The sequence below is a fragment of the Corvus hawaiiensis genome, chromosome Z, assembly GCF_020740725.1.
Source record: "Corvus hawaiiensis isolate bCorHaw1 chromosome Z, bCorHaw1.pri.cur, whole genome shotgun sequence".
In the NCBI taxonomy this organism is placed as follows: domain Eukaryota; kingdom Metazoa; phylum Chordata; class Aves; order Passeriformes; family Corvidae; genus Corvus; species Corvus hawaiiensis.
Window position 1 is genome coordinate 33457465 of NC_063255.1, and position 13695 is coordinate 33471159.

The 13695-nt window shown below is 42.6% G+C and overlaps 1 protein-coding gene across 8 annotated transcripts in view; it reads left to right on the forward strand.

Annotated features, from left to right (window-relative positions):
* The first annotated feature begins 5012 nt into the window (after positions 1-5012).
* The window catches only part of SLC44A1 (solute carrier family 44 member 1), an 83356-nt gene continuing 74673 nt past the window's right edge, over positions 5013-13695 (forward strand). For 4 of the 8 annotated variants that reach the window (XR_007200785.1, XR_007200784.1, XR_007200786.1 and 1 more), the window contains exon 1: positions 5013-5250. Coding sequence is in view for 5 of the 8 variants with exons in the window: in XM_048290768.1 (XP_048146725.1) it covers positions 5224-5250 (27 nt within the window). In the remaining 3 variants the exon portion in view is untranslated. The remainder of the gene's footprint in view (positions 5251-13695) is intronic. The other 4 variants (XM_048290769.1, XM_048290772.1, XM_048290771.1 and 1 more) reach the window with 2 other exon arrangements.

The following is a 13695-nucleotide window of genomic DNA, read 5'->3' on the forward strand; positions in this document are numbered from 1 at the left end:
CCCCCCCACCTCCACTTCGGCCAAGATTTCAGCGAAAGTGGCACCGCTGTCCGGCAGAGGCCAGGTGACCAACAGCGATAAGACACACAGCTGCAAGGCCGAGGTGAGATTAACCCTTTTACTGCTGTGAAGAGCTGAAAACCTGAGGGAAGAGAAAGAGAAGATGCTTAAAGCTGAAATTCTGTTGTGAAGCTATGATATATCAGAGTATCCCGTTGTAATTTCATGAAGATACGGGGGGTGGAGTGTTCAACTTGTGAGCAAAAGCACCTGCGCTGAGATGCTGACGCAGCTGTAATTTCATGAGAAGTTTGGACAGGGAGAGATGGACCAGATGAGGACTTTTGCTCCAAATGGGAAAGGAGAAAACCTCAGTTCCTAGAGATGCTCCCAGAGACAGTCCTAATGATGAAGATGAGGAAGACCCTTTGCTCCCAGGGAAGGAGAATGGCCTCTGTGTTTTGTTTCTGAACGGCTCAACCTTAAAATTGTACCCCAAAAAACTGGCTCGTTGTGATAATGTTTTCATAGCACAAGCAAGAAGAGACTTCTCTTTCTAAATGGACTGAACAAGGTTATTATGAAAGTGGTAAACAGACTGAACATCTCAAGGGTTGTCTTTTTACATTGTCAGTGGGAGAAGGGAGGAAGGTGGGGGGAGGAGGAGAGTTCTGAAGATATGGTATGATTTTTTCCCCCTTCTTTTAGGTCTGTTAATAAACTTCTTTATATTCTTTCAAGTTTGGTGCCTGCTTTGCATTTCTCCTAATTCTTATCTCACAGAAGATAAACAGTAATGAGTATTTTGGACCAAACCACTACACTAAATTGGTGTTTCCGCCTGGTTACAAAACCAACCCGCTACACCAGAACAACCAAAAAAGCCAAAATCAAATAAAAACAACCCCAAGAATATGGAAGCTGAGCACACAGGATGGGATTTTTAAAAATTCAGAGTGGTTGCCAAGCACACATAGATGCAGATTTATTGGTAGGTAGGAGAAGTCAGCAGAATGATAAAAAGCAAAGTTTGTCAATTAGAAGAAGAAGGCAAACAGACTGACTGCAACAATATTCAATTTTTAGTTTGCAAAACGCATTGCTTCCCATTTCATTAATGGCAAGGCCAAGTTTTGACTACCTCTTAGTTGTGCACTTCATTCAGAATTGAGCCTGTTCAAAAATTCCATCTCAAAATTCACACTTAAAAACATATCAAAAAGTACTGAATTTTATCTAATACTATTTTAAAGGTATTTCTCATTAACATGAAACAAAAGATAGAGATTATATTGTACTCTGTAAAATCCTTAAGGTTTTAAATATGGGTGGATAAGGTCAAGATGTTGCACCTGGTGAGAAAAGAAAAGGTAAATATTACCATACAATTAATGCTTTCTTCTCAGAATAGAAGCAGTTTGGACATAACCTACAATTTTCTCAAGTACTAAAGGCATTTGTGTCATTCTAGGGCTTTCTCTCTGTTGTTGTCTCTCTTTCTCAGTATCAGACAATACTTGAAAAACTCTTACCTGTCATTTTCATTCTAGCAATGAAATGAAAATACAGATGAAGCTCTTGGCTAGGGCAGAAGGGCAGACTCAAATCTCTTAAGGAAAATAACAGTAAATTTGGGCAGTCAGATTTGCTCTTTAGCAGCTTGTGATGTAACCATGCCTTAGAGCCCATTACATTCAGCTTCAGAAATGTATCCAAAAAGCACAAGTCAAAAGATGAACATATGCTTAAAGTTCAACTTCTGTATTACTGAACTAAGATTCAGCAAGTCTCATTTCAGTTCCTTCATGAAATGCTAATCTAAATAAATATAAAAGCACATATAATTATGAATAAGCCAGAATCAAATTTTAAGTTTTCCTCTCCTTTGCGTGACTGACCAGACAAAGCACAGTAAAACTAGTGAGAGCCAGGCAACTACTGCTACTGCTATGACTGCATCCCTACCAAAAACGTAACTAATCTCATTGGTCCAGAGGCAGAGATTCTGGTGATTATTTCTAACACTGGTATCTGTTCAAATAATTTCTACAATTGTAACATACCTGCACTAAATCCCAGTTACCTATGCTACAGCTGGTATGTCTTTACAAGCTTTTCCATAAAGGCTCCCCTAGCCAATGAAGGACAAGCATTTTTTAATCACTGTGAAGTTACCATTACCACCTCTCTGCAGCTGCACAAGGCTTTTCATTTTTGGCTAGAATATTTTTTTTTTTAAGAGTCCACAAATTTGGGGACAGACACTGTGTTTTAACTCATTACTCTCTTCTGGTAATCATGCTGAATATGTTTAGTCTATGTGCAAAAAAGTAGGAGGTAGAATTAAATTTCCATGACAACACTTTGAGGTCCTAAATGAAGCAAAAGTCCTAAATGAATAGACTATTTTAAAAAATTGAATTTAGTCTGTTTAACAGACTGACTAAATAACATCTATGGCACAGACCTAATGCTTTTGATACCCAGGCAGACACAAAAGAGAAACACTGGGACAAAAGTCAATTCTATAAATGGCAAAACGGAGGAAGAGAGATACAAAAGTCAATTCTATAAATGGCAAAACGGAGGAACAGAGATACTGATGGCTCCAAAGGTACACAAGAATTTGCTACAAACTTCTTGTTATCAATTCCCGTGTCAATCACAAAATAACAATTCCTTCTAGACAGTGCTCCTGCAAAACAGTTCTTTGATGGCCACGTCTTTGAACACCACAGAAATATTTGGATAGAACAAGATGGAACAATAAAAATAATAGCAATGTACATTTAAATGGTAAATCGGTATTTTAACTAGGTATTATAAAATGTGAAAATTGTGATGTTACCGATGAGTCATCAACTTTGGAGGTATTTAAAAGATATGTAGATGTGGCTCTTAGGGACATGGTTTAGCAGGGGACTCGGCAGTGCTGGGTTATAGTTGGATGCAATGATCTTAGAGGTCTTTTCCAACTGAAACAATTCCATGATTCTACTTGCCATTAAACTGACAAGAGCTAAAAAACCCAGTGTGATTCACAACTCACCCACATGTCAGTTTCTGGGTTTTTTTTGGAAGCCTAACAAAACTCCTTCTCTAGTCACAAGGTCTCCTTTTTCTCATTCTGCCTGTCAAAGGATCATTTTATGCTTAAGTCATTGCGATACTATTTCTAATCCTGGATATTCTACTATATTGATAGAATAGTAGATAATTCCGCTACTGAGTTAAGATTCGGCAAAAAAAAAATTAACAGAGTATTGCTTCATATGTTTAGGCCATGTTCAAACACAACTGCTGGGCCAGTAAGCATACCTTAAAGGGGACTAATGTTAGCCAATGTGATGCTCAACTACAAGAAGGACATGACAGAGGATCTAGGAAACTACAGGCCATGTCAGCAGGACCTCAGTGCCCAGGAAGGTTATGGACTTTGATCACCTTGAGTGCGATCACACGGTATGTACAGGACGATCAGGGGATCAGGACCAGCCAGCATGGTGTTAGGAAAGCCAGGTCTTCATTGACCAACATGATCTCCTTCTATGACAGAGTGATCCCCTTAGTGCTTGAGGGAAAGGCTGTGGGTGTTGTCTATGCGGACCTGAGCAAAGCCTTTGACTCTGTCTCCCATAGTATTCTCCTAGGGAACCTGGCTGCTCATGGCTTGGATATATGTGCTGTTTGCTGGATAAAAAACCGTCTGGATGGCTGAGCCCAAAGAGTGGTGGTGAATAGTGCTACACCCACTTGGCAACTGGTCACTAGTGGTGTTCCCCAGGGCTCAGTATTGGGGCCTGTGTAATATGTACTTACATATATTTATAATAATTATCAGTTTTTTTCAATGACCTGGATGAGGGGATTGAGTGCCCCTTTAGTCACTGTGCAGATGACACCAAGTTGAGTGGGAATGTTGACATGCTGTGGGTAGGGAGGTTCTGCAGAAGAATCTGGACATGCTGGATTGATGGGCCAAGACCAGTGGTAAGAGGTTCAGTAAGGCCAAGTGCCAGGTCCTGCCCTTGGGTCCCCATGCAGTTGCTGCAGGCTGGGGGAAGAGTGGCTGAAAGCTGTGTGGTAGAAGAGGCCCTAGGAATGCTGAACATGAACAGTGCCTGAACATGATCCAGCAGCATGCCCAGGTGGCCAAGAAGGCTGATGGCATCCTGGCCTGTATCAGCAACAGTGTGGTCAGCAGGACCAGGGATCGTCCCCCTGTACTTGGCGCTGGTAAGACCACACCTCAAGTTCTGTGTCCTGCTCTGGGCCCTACCAAGGACATTGAGGCACCGGAGTGTGTTCAGAGAAGGGCAGTGGAACTGGTGAAGGGTCTGGAGCACAAGTCTTATGAGGAGTGACTGAGGGAGCTGGGGTTGTTTCACCTGGAGAAAAGGAGGCTGAAAGGGTGACGGTATCACTCTCTACAGCTGCCTGAAAGGAGGGTGTACTCAAGTAGGGATCGGCCTCTTCTCCCAGGTAACAGGAACTGACCTCAGGCTATGCCAAGGGAAGTTTATACCGGATATTACAAAACATTCTTCTACCATAAGCGTGGTCAGGCATTGGAACAGGCTGCCCAGGAAAGTGGTTAAGGCCATGCCTGGAAGCGTTAAAAGAAGTGTAGAAATGGTGCATGATTCTACTACAAATTCTTGGCTCCAAATGCGTACATACTACGGTGTCATACGAGCGGCTCTTTTCTTCTTCTCAGCGGGAAGCCCCACTGAGCAGAGCCTGGGTTCCTCACTCAGCTGCCCCCGCTCCGGGTCACACACTGCCCGTGGGGCGAGCGAAGGACGCGGCCTGAGGGCAAACAGCTCTACAGCGGCGGCACCTCCGCCGCCATTGCCGCACCGGAAGCGGCGGCGGCGCGCGGGGGGCGGGGCGGGGGCGGGGCCGCCGGCCGGGCAGGTACCCCCCGCGCCGCGGTGCCCTGGCCACGCCCACCCGGGCCCCGCCTCTACAGGCCCCGCCCACCCGCCGGTTCCGCCCCTTCCTCGAGCGGCCGCGGCGCGGGGGAGGAGGATGAGGGGGCGCCGCGGCGGCGCTTGTGGTGCAGCCGCGCTCGTCTGACCGGGCCCCGCCGTCCCCGCCGCTTCGCCGGCGCTCTCTCCGTGCCGCCCTCCGTGCGCCCCGCACCACACCGCCGCTCGGGGCGGGGAGTCGCAGCGAGTGGATGCCTAGCGGGCAGCCCCGGGGCAGAGACCCGCGGACGCCATGGGCTGCTGCAGCTCCGCCGCGCACGTGAGTGGCCCGTGTCCCCCTCCCTTCCTCCAACCCCGCCGCTCTCCTCTGCCGGGCCCTGTCACAGCCGCCCGCGGCCCCGCTGCCCGCCCCGTGGCTGTGCCCCTCCCGGCCCCGGGTCTGCCCCTGTCGCTGTCCTGTGGCTGCGCAGCCGCTTGTCCCCTCCCCAGCCGCGCTCTCTGGCGGCCGTGCATCCCCTTGTGCCCCTCGCAGCACAGCTTCCCTTAGGCTGCGCACCCACTACAGAGCTCCGCTTTGCTGTGGCGGTGCATCCCCTCGCTACACCTGTAGCGCCGTTCTCCCGTGGCTGCGCGCTCGCCCGTGTCCCAGTCTGTAACCATACTCTCTCATGGCTGGGAGCCCCTTGCTTTCCTTCTCCCCTTCACGCTCCTCCACCAACAGCTCTGCTCCCTCATGACTGTGACTCCCTTGCTTTCCTCTTCCGTAGCCTTGCTGTTTCGTGGCTGGGTACAACCCTCTCACATCCACTCGCCCCAAGCCGTGCACATGAACTGTGAACCTTTTTGCTCCCTCTGTAGCTGTGCTTTTCCCGCTTATGGTTATGCACCCCCTTGTTCACCCCCTATAGCCTTGCTCCTACCGTGCTGCGCAGTTCTATCCCTGCATGCTGTTCTGTATGGTGCTTCCCCTGTGGATCAGCTTCACCTTGCCCCTTCTTCCCCAGCCCTCCTTTGGCTTTGCAATCTTTGCCATACCCTGCTCCAGTTCCTTGCTATGGCTGCAGCTGCAGACCTCCAGTTCTTACCTGCCATCCTCGTAGTGCCTTGCACCACTGTCCTGTGATCCCCACCCCACCTCCCCCCACCATGCCTCAATACATCTCCCTAGATAGCTCTGCATGCCTTTCCGTTCTTGCAGCATGTTCTTTGGGGTCCCTACTGCCCCACCCGAGAGAGAGAGGCTATTCCGTGGGAGGAAAGTCATCATGCCCAGGGCATCCCTCAAATCCACTGCCTCTGGAAAGGGAGACACAGTGAGGAAGGAGGCTGGGATTAGGACTATGTCCAAGGGTTCAGGTGCCTCCCTACATCCATTTCCCTGTGTGTGATTGGTCCCGTGCACATCTCTTGTTTCCGAGGTCGGCTTTTCTTTCTTCCCCCTCCCCCTTCGCTCTGCTTTGCCCTTACTGACTCCTTTTTTTCCCCCAGAGTGGTGCTGCCAGGCAAGGCACAATCGGGAGCTCCACCCAACGCTCCAGTTTGCGGCTGTGCTTCCCATTTTAACTTTCCCTTTAAACAACACGGCTAAAGCTATGCTGCGTTTTTGCTTGGCTCTTTTCTGAAGGCTGTAGTACGATCACGACTGATGCCTTGGCTGTGCTTTGCTCACTTGTAAATGTTAGTTTCCTTTGGCTGTGTCACTTGCAGTGGCTGCTGAATCCAGCTTCCAGCAGACTGCTTATGTGGGAAAGTCTGTCTCTGCTGTCCCAGATGACTCATCACACAGATGAGTTTTTGTAGCTCATCCGTTCAGGCAGACTTTTTTTTTTTTTTATATAAGAGCTCTGTCCTTCCAATGCAGAACACTGCGGAGAGCTGTCCAGTTGCAATAGGGAACATCCTTTCTGTGTAGCAAATATGCTGCAAAGAGGGAGGCAATCAGCTTTATGGTGCATGAAGAAATGGTTTGAACTAAGAGAGTGAGATATATGCTAAATGTTAAGGGAAGATCTTGAAATTGTTCAGTCACTGCAGTAGACTGCCAGAGGATATTGTGAAGTCTGTATTGTTTGAGGTTTGCTAAAAAAAAAACCCAAACAAAACCATGTTAGATAAACATCTGTCAGGAGTGGCTTAAGGAAAGCTGATACAGACTTGGAGCACTGAGAGTGAAGTTGATGTTTTGAAGTAATGTTTTGAAGTCTTTTCCAACCTTATTTTCTGTGATTCCTATCCAAATTACTTTTCTTAAGTGTTTTGTAGGCTCTTTCTAGCTCTTTTGTATGAATTTGAATTGCTGTTCACTGTTCTTCTCTTAAAGGAAAATGCAGGCTTCTTTGTTTGTAATGTTAGAGGATGAGTTGGTTTGCATATCTGGCCTGTTCATAGGTTTCAGCCGACTGATTCTGGGTTTTAGTGAAATTTGTGTTCTGCTGCCAGGTTGTATGATGTTAAAAGTATCCTGCTGAACTTTTCATTTGCCTTCCTTATGTGTGGCAAGATGCAGTACAACAATTGAGCTTTGTACCCCATATATATAACTGAAGTATGAAGAATGGCAGTTTATTGAATTTCCTGGCCGTAAGCAGTGGTGTGTCTCCTCAAGAAATCCAAATCAAATGCTAGTTGCTAGTAGATAAAATATTCATTTTATCAGCAGTTTTGTCTGGTATATGGATTACAGAAACCTTGCTACCTGAAATACAGCATTACATTAGGTCCTAATGCCTGTCTTATCATACCTTTTATCATTAAAAATAAATGTTGTGTTCCTCATCTTCCATGGTCCTTGCACTCCCACTCTTACATTTTTTCCTGGGCAGGGGTCCATCAGACATTCCTTCATGTCTCCTCACCTTTTTGCTTCTCCCTTTGTAGTCCATATTGGTCTTTGACATAGTCTCTCCTCTTATCATGAATGCACTCATTCCTTATGACTTTGTTTTTCAAGTAGATTTTCTCATTATTTTTCAGCTCTCTAGCCTATTTGATCTTCATCTGCTAATCCCCATTTGTTTCTGAGAGAAATGATTACTTCTGTTTTGATTCTGCCAACCATCTTATCTGATTACCGCATCTCCAAGTCCCTTTCTCATGACTGCCACCTTCTTCTCTCATTTCTGATAATGCATCTACCTGTGTCTGATTGTTGAACTGGATAGATTTCTTTGTAGTTTTATTCACAGCTTTTGTTTCATACTCAATTACCAATTTTTTCCCTTAGATGCATTTCCCATTCCTTTGCTTTGCGGACTGTGTAAAGCTCTATCTTAAGGCCTTTTCCTGTGCCTCTTCCCCAGCAGAATCTGAAGGTTTCCAGAGAAAAACTGATTAGAATCGACATGTTTACCTTTATTCAGCATTATTGATTGCTACTTACAGAGATGTATTCTCGTGTTTGTTTTCTGCTTTTTCTGCCTTTTCAACTACCCAAAGCCCCATTCATTCTGTTTTTCAGTTTTAATTTCAAATTTCATGTTTTTACCTTCTGCTGCCATCTTATTCCCTTCTTAATTTTATTCTAAGTTGCTATTCTCCATCCTTAAAAATAACCACACTCTAGTCTGTTTCCCTTCTTTTCCAAATTCCTGAACAGAGGAACGTATGCTTGTTGCTACACATTCTTTCCTCCTTCTTCCTACTACATTAATTCCAGTCCAGATTCTGTGTTGTGCTGAAATGATCTTCGATTAATATCTCTACAGGCTTCTTATGCCCAAGTTGCAAGGACTCCCCTTCTTTCTTACCCTCCTTGATCTCTGTTGCTTTCAATAGTATATGTAATCCTCTACCACATGATGTCTTATTCTCCTTGGGACGTCTGTAGTACCGCAGAATTTTTCGAGTTGGAAAGGATCATTGAATCCAACTCTTAAGTGAATGGTCCTTACAGGGAAAGTACTGTCCTTTTGCAATTATTCACTGCCTTCTACTCTCTGAATATTATTTGCCACTACTTCTATCTGTGTTTGTACTTCCAGCCTTTTCCCCCCTTTTGTTAACTTGCTATTTTACCAAATTTTTCAGCTTTATCTGTTAAGAGTCATGTTAAATTAAACTTAATGCAGCCATACCAGACTTTCTTCCAGATGAGCTCATTCTTTCTGTTATTCCACTGCTGTTTTGCCTGCTGAGGTGATTAGAACTGGAGTACTTCTTTTCCAGTTTCTTTTTTATTTTCATTCTGGTTTTCCATGTTTGCATGAAGTTCTTTCACTTCCACGGGATGACAGCATCTTCTGTGATCTCTACTATTTCTTTGTCATCACAACTAGAATTCTTGTTTACTTCTTGTTCCTTTTCAGTGTTACCTTGTTTCTTTTTGGTGTTATGAGGGTGTTATCTTTTCTTCTTTAGGGACTTGTGCAATTCTGTACTTACTGAGTATCACTAAGCTGTCATTTTTTTGTGCTTGCTGTCTCTTTACTATTACCGTCTTGCACCTTGAACTTTAGAGAAAAGCTTGTGCAATGTCAGCTACATTTTAGCAGTTGTCTTAAAGCAGTCTGTGTATTCCTTTTTAGTTATCATGACCAGATCTTCCTAACGTTTCTTTGAATTGTAGTTTAGCCAAAGTGTACTATTGTATATGAGATGAAAGCCTGTAAAAGAAGGGACAAACACTGAAGTGGGATTTCTGTCTGCTGTCTGGTATTGCTGTTAGTTGTCAGTACCTTCATGTTGTTTCAGCCCACTGTCCTCTCTTGGCCATATCTATATCATGAGATGGCTGTTTTCTCAGGATGGGTGCTTCTGTCTGGATGCATCTCTTTTGCCATGGATCTGCTGTGCAACAAACCTTAAGTTTCTTCTTACTTTTGATAGAGGTAGCTCTAGTTCGGGTTTGTGGAATTTTTTGTGTGTTTGTGCTGTTTTGGAAATGATCTTCTCTACCTAAATCTAGGGATCTTTTGAGCAAGTGGTGCAGAAGTTGTGAGTTGTTAGAATAAATGAATTTTTTTCAAGTCTTTAGTTTTGCTGAGAAAGAAGAATGGAACTGAGCGCCAGTATTCTCTTCCCTTGCTTTTCATTCTTCTCCTTTACCGGTGCTATTTTCTTCTATGTCACAGTATCAATCCATTTTAAAACTGGATTTTTAGGAAGTAACTGTTGGAGTTCATCACTCCTGTGTTGCCACAACTGTTAGCCTGTGCCGTAAATCTGTTTAAACTAATCCATACAGGTTTTTTGTTTGTTTCTAAGCAAGAAAACTTCTTTTACAGTATGACTCAAATTGCTCCACTGATCTAGTTTATAGCACAGTTCTGTAGAGTTTGGATTGTTATATCTGAGGGGGCAGAAATTCATACATAGTAAAAGGGAATGAGGTGTGGGGAGAGACAGACTTTAAACTGCTTTCTCATTCAACGGTTGTAATACATCTGTTCTCCCTTCCTGCTGTTCTGCAATGGAAGTAGTTGATTGTAGTTAAAAGGTGTTTGGTTTGGCAACACGTGATAGGAAACAAGGCAATTTATTGAAGTCTCAGTGTTTGTATTGCAATTGGGAAATACTGTGTGTGTTTAAAATAAACTTACAGCTTTTTACATTAGTGACTTAATCTACGATATGTGTGATAGAAGCTTGAAATATCACTGTAAACTGGAGGCATGACTGAGAAAAACAAAGCACATGTTATTCTTGGTGGTTTTAGTGGTGGCCTTGGTTTTTGAAAGACTGTAAGAACTTCCCATTATAAGAAGAGATGAAGACAGATTATCCCTTATCTTTCCCTTGAACATCTGCTAGCAAAACAACATTGAATAAATCTGGAGTTCCTAACTTTTTGAAAAAATGAGTAGTTCTGACAGAATGTCTCTTCTAACTGTTATGGGCAATACAGGTTCTAATTGTACATCAGCCATATATCTTCAGCTGTCAGAAGTTCTCACAGTCAAATGAATTTAAGGGACATCAAAACATGCCTGTTTCATTGTGGGTGTACCATCATGGAAGAAGACCAGACAAATAATGGTGTTGATGAAGGGAAACAGAATGAGTTGTGAATTCTCCTTCCAGGAGATAGGAAGCTTGATTTCCCCTTCAGTATATTGACAGTAGATGAGGCTTCTATTCTAGCCTCTGGTAAGCAGATATAGTATGAGGGATGAAGTGTACAGGCAGGATCCAAGAACATGCTGATGATAAGGCATCTCATGGAGTTGCTTCTGTATTTCTGGTCTGTGAGCTCCGTAAGTTTCCTGTGAAGCATGAGATGTCCTTTTATAAATGCTGTCACAAGCAGCACAACCTGTGCAAATATTTTCTTTTGATCTTAACATAGAAATATTTCAACTACATAGATACTTGTGAGTACTCTATAAAATTCACTGAGCTTTTCCTACTGAGGGCTAGCTAATCTGAGGTTCAGACTACCCTTCTGTTGTATCACTTCTTGAAAGTTGTAAGTAGCGAGTTCTTTCCTTTGCTTTGTCAGGTAATTCAAAGATCGGGCGTTTTAAGAGCTTCAGGAAGTGATAGTTTGTACTGGGAACAAGCCTGGGACATAGGATCCTTACAAAATTTTTTTTTTTTGGATGGAGTGAGAACAGTTTTGGAGAAGACTGATTATCTTGCATTGTTAATAGTGAATGCTAAATCCAAAGCTTATGTTACTGTAATCTAATTGACATCAAGACTGCTGTCAGCCATCAGACTTTTAGGTTAGTAATTGTGAGGATATGTTCAGTATCACCCAACTGATGGCTTTTATTTGTCATTATGAAGAAATGACAGTGTTTGTTAAGTAGTGAAGTTGTCAGCTGTCTTTATGCTGCTTACTCTGAAGGCAGGCTTTGGCGCTAGCTGTGCATGCTTTTTCCGTATTTTGGCTGACTGTAATTTTTGTTCCTATGAACTTAGTGATTTCTTTTGTGAAAAGTAGAACTTGCAAACCAATTTAACAGAAAATGTGTCTTTGATATTTTGTATTTGCATCTTTCCGCCTTTGAAGCAGCTTTTGGAAAATTGTGTAGATCTTATGCTTACCTTCTAAAAAATGTTTATGCAGTGTTGTCAGGTTACTTCTACCTGTTGACTAAACTGATTGCTAATTTTTACCTTTGTTTTATGAAACTGTACTGAGAGCTTTGCTATAAATTTTAGAGAAAGTTTGTGTTGGTGAATATCTAATCCGGTTTCTTAGATATTTTTAATATCTAGTATCTAATAGTGGCCTTTCAACCACTTTGAAGTTTCCTAGACTTAGACAGTAAGTAAATGTCATTGCATTGATTGGCCTGCTTTTACTAGGCCCCTCTTCTCTTTTTTTTTTTTTTTTTTTCCCCATTTAAATCTTCTTGGTAAGCATTTTTCTAATGTGGAATAAAAGTGTATAATTGTATGACAACAGCCTCAAGAGCATCTGTATGTATTTTTAAGAAGAGAGAAGTGTCAACTTCATTTTGAAGTTCAGCTTTACAGTCCAAAAATTTAGTTTTCTCTGCTTTAATATGATTTCAACCCAGTATGCAATGCACTATAAGAATAAGAGATGATTGCTGTATATTGGAAAGCTGATTCCATACTGCATTTCTACATGCTAGTTTCTAGCAGCCACTGTTTTTACTAGTGGTGTTGCTGGACTATGGTGGCGAGCATGGTGAGCAGAACATGGTGACTTGTATCTGATAATATATAATGTTCCTGCTCTTTATTAATGTAGTTAATAACACTAGAAATGAGCACTGGCCTGTTTTGTTTTCATTTGGTTTTAAATTGAAACTACTCTTGCAGCTCTTCAGATATATTATTTGACAGAGGAAGAGACCTCTGCGTATTGTATACAGATCTACAGAAACAAAAGAGGAAACCCATTTGTTCAAGGTCATGATAACCATGACCTGGGAATGCTTTGTCAGACTTCCCATAGTTTGCTATGAAAAACTGAAAAATTATTGCCTAGTTAAAAGGAAATACGCTTATGTAATAAGGTAGGGGCTTGACACATTATTTCCCTTTCCATTCTCCTCCCAGTGTTAGCTCCTGTTGATCTAATACACTCTGTGTCCTCGAGCACTGCCCTCTTACTGTAATTATGAGTGTTTTTCTTTCTTGTTATGCGAGAAATTTGAACCTCTAAGCTGGGAGTTTGTATTTAAGCAGCTATGATTTTCAGTTGGCAAACATATTTGAATATAGGATGGATTTTGAAGGAACATGTATCAAACTGCTATGAATGGCCCTGTAAGTGGCAACATGGTTAGTTCTCCCAGCAGTGCTGTGCAGGCCATGAGCTCCTAATGAGCTGTGATGTCTTTGGTCTTGAATTTACAAGAAGACAGTGGAGAGAACCGGGGGAGCTTTTCTATGGAATGTCCTTCACATCTCATGTGGAGACCAGTAACTGGGGAGTTCTGCCCTGGGATTCCTGGTGGGTTTTTTGCATGTGTCTTAATGTCCTGTGATAAAGCTAACATTGGAAAGTAAAGTGTGTTTTTAATTTTATGTTTTAGTAGTCTAAAGTTAGAAAATATTTTGTAATTTGGGATTTTCAGTCTGTAGAAGTAATAACATTTGAAATTCTGTGAAACAGGTTGATGAACAAGTAGAAAATTCAAATGTAATACAGTAACTTGGTAGGTGCAAAGTGTCTTCAGAAGTGAAGAAATGTTTTAATTTTTTAGTTTTGTGGGCTTTGGGGGTGTTGTGGGGTTTTGTTTGGTTTTTTGTGGTTTGTTTTATTATTGTTGCTTTGAGTTTTCATTGTTATTGGTTTGGTTTTGTTTTCATGACTGTTTTTTTTATTAGTGAGTAAGAACCATGG